The sequence below is a fragment of the Saccostrea cucullata genome, unplaced genomic scaffold, assembly GCF_032062105.1.
Source record: "Saccostrea cucullata isolate Sc308-1 unplaced genomic scaffold, CSIRO_AGI_Scuc_v1 ctg23876, whole genome shotgun sequence".
NCBI lineage: Eukaryota > Metazoa > Mollusca > Bivalvia > Ostreida > Ostreidae > Saccostrea > Saccostrea cuccullata.
The window spans coordinates 1-6,170 of record NW_026940846.1 but is presented as its reverse complement, the minus strand read 5'-3'; the positions used below and the strand labels follow the sequence as shown (position 1 = coordinate 6,170).

Below are 6,170 nucleotides of genomic sequence, written 5' to 3'. Positions count from 1 at the left end.
GGGATGCGAACCCCGGCCCTCTCGCATGCGAGGGGAGAGACATAACCACTAGACCACGCCGCCGCTTTAATCTAGCTCAAATTATATGCAAAGATAACGTCACATACATGTATATATTCACGTTTGATATTGTCAAAATTTTACCCAATGTATGGTGTCTAATTTAACCTTCATTAAACAGTTCTATTAGATGTAATAAGAATATAAAGTCCACCAAGAACCTGTTTTATACGTAATAACTCGCCTCATGCCCCTATGCTAAAAATAGCGACATGTAACACAATAAATACAAATAAAACAAACGGGGCGGGACACTTTGAGAAGGGTGAGAGAGGTCCTAGGGAGTTTTGGTATAAAATTACATTGCAAAAGCTCAAAATCTTCTTAAAATATCGTCTGGAAAAGATAATGTTTCTTACAGACAGAATGTTTGAATATACGACCTTTAACTTTGACCTTTTGACCTCAAAATCAATAGAGGTCTTCCTTAGGCCACAGGGAGTTGTTATGTAAAGTTTCATTGCAAAAGCTCAAAGGGTTCTCGAGATATCGAGCGGAAACAAAAGTGTTATAATAGACAGAATTTGCGAACTTATGACCTTGACCTTTGACGTCAAAATCAATCGGGGTCTTTTTTAGCCCATAGGGAGTTGCTATGCAAAATTTCATTGCGAAAGCTTAAAAGGTTCTCGACATATCGTGTGGAAACGAAAGAGTTACAGACAGACAGAAAGACGGACCGACCCAAATTAATATTCCCCACTTTTCAAGTGGAAACGAAAGCGTTACAGACAGACAGAAAGACAGACGGACGGACGGACCGACCCAAATTAATATCCCCCACTTTTCAAGCGGGGGACAAAAATTCAAGCCTCCCTTCCCCTCCCCTCCATACACTTTTCAACACCGAACGGTTTGTTCTTTTTTGTGCAGATTAGCTCTGTCGCCAATTGGCCTCTTGTTTCTTTTTGATTTTATAAACTTTAAAACAAATTCTGAAGTCGTTTGATTGCAGGAATTAACCTTCTTAAATACCAGTACTTCAATGATTATACATGTAATATTTGATTCCTTCTTTATTCAAGTACATGTGCCAGTTTTATCACAAAATAATTAAAAACTTTTTTGTACAGCCTTATTTTAATGCTTCTATAAATTTAAAGATCCTGAGTTGATACAAAAGGTAAAATTATTTTGAAAATTGTAATTTTTATTTGTTGGATAAATGCATGCTAAAACATCTCATAAGATGTGAATGTTTGATGTTTATTTCAAGTATTCGATGACTTTCATTTCCCCTGAATCACACAACCCTACCCACAACCTCCCCTCATTGTCCACGCTAAGTCCAATAAGATCCTCTATTCCACAATTATCCACACATCTCAGGAACTGCCCATTCTGATCTAGGATGTGTAGACAGTTATTGAAGGAATCAACCACAATGATGTGACCTATAAAGTCTGTCACTATTTGACCAGGAGCAAATAATTCCTTTCCCCCGGGAGGTTTGTCATTGTATCTGAATCTGACTTTTCCTGTCCTGTCTACCACTACCACTGTGTAAGCATTAACATCAGAGGCCACTATGTCTCCGTTGTTGTTCTCCACCACATTCACTGCATATTCTCCTCCTTGATAGATTGGATCACCATGTTCATCTTTATCTATTTCCTGTGTCACTCTCTGTCCCTGATAACGGACTATTTTAACATGACTATCATCAGTAGTACTCATACTAACTAGGATGTCCCCTGACCTGGTACAAAATAGCCCAGATGGATGCCAGTCCCGTGGTGTGGTGATCAGTGTCTCTGTCTTCCCATCTCTGACAATGTTCACAGTTCTATTGGCAATATCACTGTATATCAGTTCTCCCTGTCTGGTCACTGTAATGTCATTAGGGAATCGATTACATGTACTGGTGACAGTGTCTTGTACAGCTCCATGTATGTCCACACAGGTTATCATTTTGTCTGTTCCACTAATCCAAGCTTTATCTGATCCTACACAGGCCACTTTCTGTAATTGTTTAGCATTTGTTGGAATGTTTGCAATCACTTTGACTTCTTCTAATAATTCCTTAACAGATAAAAAGGAGACTTCATCTGTCAGACTGGATAGTGATGTCTGTGTCAATGTAGCCTTGTTTTCTCCTAATTCTATGCTGAGTTCTCTCCCTTTTACTGTGTTTGTTTGAAGAGAGGGCAATGATAAATCAGGTATTAGAAGAATGTTCCTGTATTCCTTCAGTTTAGATTGGTAGTTATTGACATAAGACACTTTGTTAGACTTCAGGATTTCTTTGTTTTCTTGAACAGTTTGGGTCATACTGGAATTCTGACTTCTGAGTTTGGACTGGCATGATTTTAGAGTTGTAATATGATCATCTCTTAGTGACTGGATAAGGGATTCCATTTTGTTAAAGATGTTGTCCACTTCTAAGTGCCATTGATTTCTATGATCATTGGTCTGTTTCTGTAGATCTGCATACTGGGCCAAGGATTGGGAAATTTTGTTTTCGGTGTCTGAGTCCTGTGTTGTGGTCTTCAGAATAATTCCCTCAATTTCTTCAGTTTCCTGCTTAATTTTTTCTCTCTTCAAAGCTATGATCTTATCCATGTCCTCGAAAACATGACCTTTATGTTGACCAGTGAGACATTTGATGCAGACCGGGACATCACACTGTTGACAGTGAGCCTCACATCTCTGGTGGGAATGAGATGTACACTGAGGGAAAACAAGCTGTACTGTACGCGTGGTGAAAGGAACAATGTCATGCTTCATGGACTTGAGGCTCTTGACATGTTTGTTGATGCAGTCTTCGCACAGACCGACTTGGCAGCTGTTACAGAATTGCTGGACAGGTTTGACACAAAGGTCACAAGTTATGAGTTCCTGTGCCTGGCTGGTGACAGTGGCCATTTCTTTTCCTACATTGTAGTTATATCTGAAAAATAACAGGATAATTAAAATAAAGAAGCATACAAGTTTTTATTTTTGAAGTAAATATGTGTAACAGACTTTAAGTTCAATACTACAAATTAAGTTTAGTACTACGATGACAATTACAGTTACGAAAACACACACAGACGACTTTGTTTGAATCATTAAGGGGACTGCTTCGGATGTGTAGATATATTTAAAAATACAAAAAAATGATTTGTATGATTTTTCTGCATTGAATTTCAGAAAGCATGAGTTTTCAACTTTTACACTAGTTTCATTCCCCCCCCCCTTTTTTAAAAAGAAAATTCCAATGGAAACCATACCTTGTATATGGCACCTGATCCAACCTCTGATGTTTCGATCGCAGGTCCGTGTTTGCTCTGCGCCTAATTTGTATTGTTATATGGACTTTTTGATACTGTTCGTTATCTCCATATTCGTTCGAAATATTTCTTGACAAGCAAAAAAGAGGGATTATCAGACGTTCTAATTGAGGGGGCACGAGCATATTTATAAAGCCAATGTTTTCTGTAGTATACTATATATCGGCAAATTATTTGAGAGGAGGGGGGAGGCAAACATTTAGTAAAAAATCCACCACCTTTAGGAATAAAAAAACCCATGATATGACTGTATTAATAATTTATAATATTAATTGAATCTTAATTGGAATACATGTATATACGCATCAGTCCACTGAGTTGTTACCATCGTGTTTTTTAATTCAATGTACAGATGGTATTTGTGATCAGTGTGCGAGAGAGAGAGAGAGAGAGAGAGAGAGAGAGAGAGAGAGAGAGAGAGAGAGAGAGAGAAATATTTACGTTGTAACTATTAAAATGAACTAGTAATAAATACATACTCATAGTTTTAGGTGTTTCTGTTGGAGTATTTCAGCTAACTCTCGTACAACTTTCGGTTTGTATTTCTCCTTCCTGGTAGCTTGTCACGTGACAAGTATTTTATAGTTACCTGACAAACATAATTTCCGTGTTAACCATTTGTATGTCAAATAAATGTTATCTGTAAAACAAAACTATGTGTATAAAGGGGTTTGCGAAATATAAAAACAACACCTCGAAATATACAAAGCATAATCGAAATTCAAATGGAATTATAGCGAATTTTAACTTTAGCAGCAACATTTCAATATATATCAATGAGGGGAATGCGATATATTTGTGAAGAGAAGATTTTTCCATTGCGTGAATTCTATCGAGGCTTAAAATCTAGTTAACAACATTTTAATGAAATTCAAGTACTCCCATCAGGCACTTAACATTTTTGCAGTCATTACCTAAAGTCAGGTTGCCCCCCTTTTTTGTGAAATAAGAGTAATGAATATAGTATGTTTGAGTAAAATAATGATACTGATGGGATTGAGAGCAAACCCCATCCCACCTCCTTGGTAATTTTCAAGTAAGCTGACCCCACCCACCCCCTTTCAAAATCGATTATGCATTATTTCAAAGAGAAAAAATTTTTTTAAAAAAGACTTTGTTTCAGATCAATTTTTAACAAACGTTTTCTATTCAATTTTATAAAGGACTCGAAAAAGATATACAAGATATTGCTATAGTTTTTAGGGGAATGCCGTTTAAATTCTAGAAACGTGGGGGGGGGGGGCATTTTGTCAAGCCAGATTATTTATGGAAATAACTCTACATAACAAATAATATTTAGTTTTAGGATGAAAGGAAATACTAGTATTAAGAATATGACGTATATTTAGAATATATAGGAATAATAGGGTATGATATGGAGTCTTGACGAAGAGATAGGAATCTTCACTTTCGGTTGAGATAGAATTTTATATTGCACATCCTTCCATTGTTTGTTGTGTTTATTTTAAAATCAAAGAGATAACGAACAGTTTTCAACCTCAAAAATCCATAAATCAATAAAAATCAGGAGCAAAGCAAACATGGACCTCCAAAACATCAGAGGTGGGATCAGGTGCCATGGAGGAGTGATCATCCCTTGCCGACAAGTCAAACTCGCCATGTTCTCCTTGTCATGATCGGGAAATAACGAAAAATCCGTATCTTTAATTAAGTAAATTATGATCTTACAATTAAAATGAAAAAGTGGTATGCTACAGCTGATGTCATATCCAGATTTTCGTTGCGGCTGGAAAGATTTTGAAGCCACCTGGGCTTGCCCAAATGCTTCTTGTTATCAATACATTTATTTTCAGTTTGGGAACTTGCCAGTCCAAATTTTTACACCTTTTTATATCCACCAACAACTTCAACTCTATCCCAAACACCAAGAATAGATGGTATACATTCGTTATCATATCTGTTTTTATTGTAGATTTCTATACATGAACCAGACTGTTGATATTTTGCTTCCTATCTGCTTTCAGAGAATTCTCCAAAGTTTCTTATATAAACAATAAGGCTCTGTTAATCCCATTAGTAAGCAATAGTAAAGCTCTGCCTAACAGTTTAGTAATCCATTGCTCATTGAATATATAGAGTGGGTCTGGATAACGAAATACCCTAAAGTATAAACAACTTTTCTTTCCATCTTACGATTTTCACCATATCGGTTCTGATCCAAGAATTAGAAAGATCACATTAACAAATTCTTATGGTTCTAGCCGACAAGGCTTGTAACGCAGCTTCTTTGTTTGCAAGGGCCATTATTAAAACTCTATTATAACTTTTATTCATAACTTTGAAATCTTACTTATATCTGCAGTTCACTTTCTAAAGTTTTTTTTTCTTCAGAATCACATTTCAGTATTTAGATATTAATATTCATGTCAACAAAGGCAAATTTAATATATTCTACATGTATCTTTACTGGACTCCTACACTTCATAAATATCCTTAACAAATAGAGATGCATTACTCAGTAAAACAAATGCTTACTAAGACCCAATCCTTAATCCTTACAAAATTTAAACTACTTCTGAAGGAGAGACTTTAGAAGTTTTGTGCAATTTCATGCTCTAAAAGATTTGGGATCTCAAAACTCCAAGAACTATTAGAAAATTAAAAATCGGACATTTGTAAAATTAAAGAAAACACAGAGGAAGCAAGATTTATTTCATATTTTTATTGAGTATAGACAACGAGAGGCAACTCACAACTAAAATATAAGACAAACAAGATGGACTTCCACTTTTCCACCATCAGCTTGCCTCAAATATGTATTGAAATTCCGCTATCACCTGCCTAAGGTTTTCATGTATCCAAACCTATTTACCATTC

The 6,170-nt window shown here is 36.0% G+C and overlaps 1 protein-coding gene across 1 annotated transcript; it reads right to left on the bottom strand.

Moving 5' to 3' along the window:
* Positions 1–1,224: 1,224 nt before the first annotated feature.
* LOC134256434 (E3 ubiquitin-protein ligase Midline-1-like) lies at positions 1,225–3,877 on the bottom strand. Its single transcript, XM_062739081.1, has 2 exons — positions 3,812–3,877; positions 1,225–2,950 (listed from the first exon to the last, which is right to left on the bottom strand). Exon 2 carries the CDS (start codon positions 2,923–2,925, stop codon positions 1,267–1,269), a length of 1,659 nt encoding a protein of 552 aa, XP_062595065.1. The 5' UTR covers positions 2,926–2,950; positions 3,812–3,877; the 3' UTR covers positions 1,225–1,266.
* Between the last annotated feature and the right edge of the window lie 2,293 nt (positions 3,878–6,170).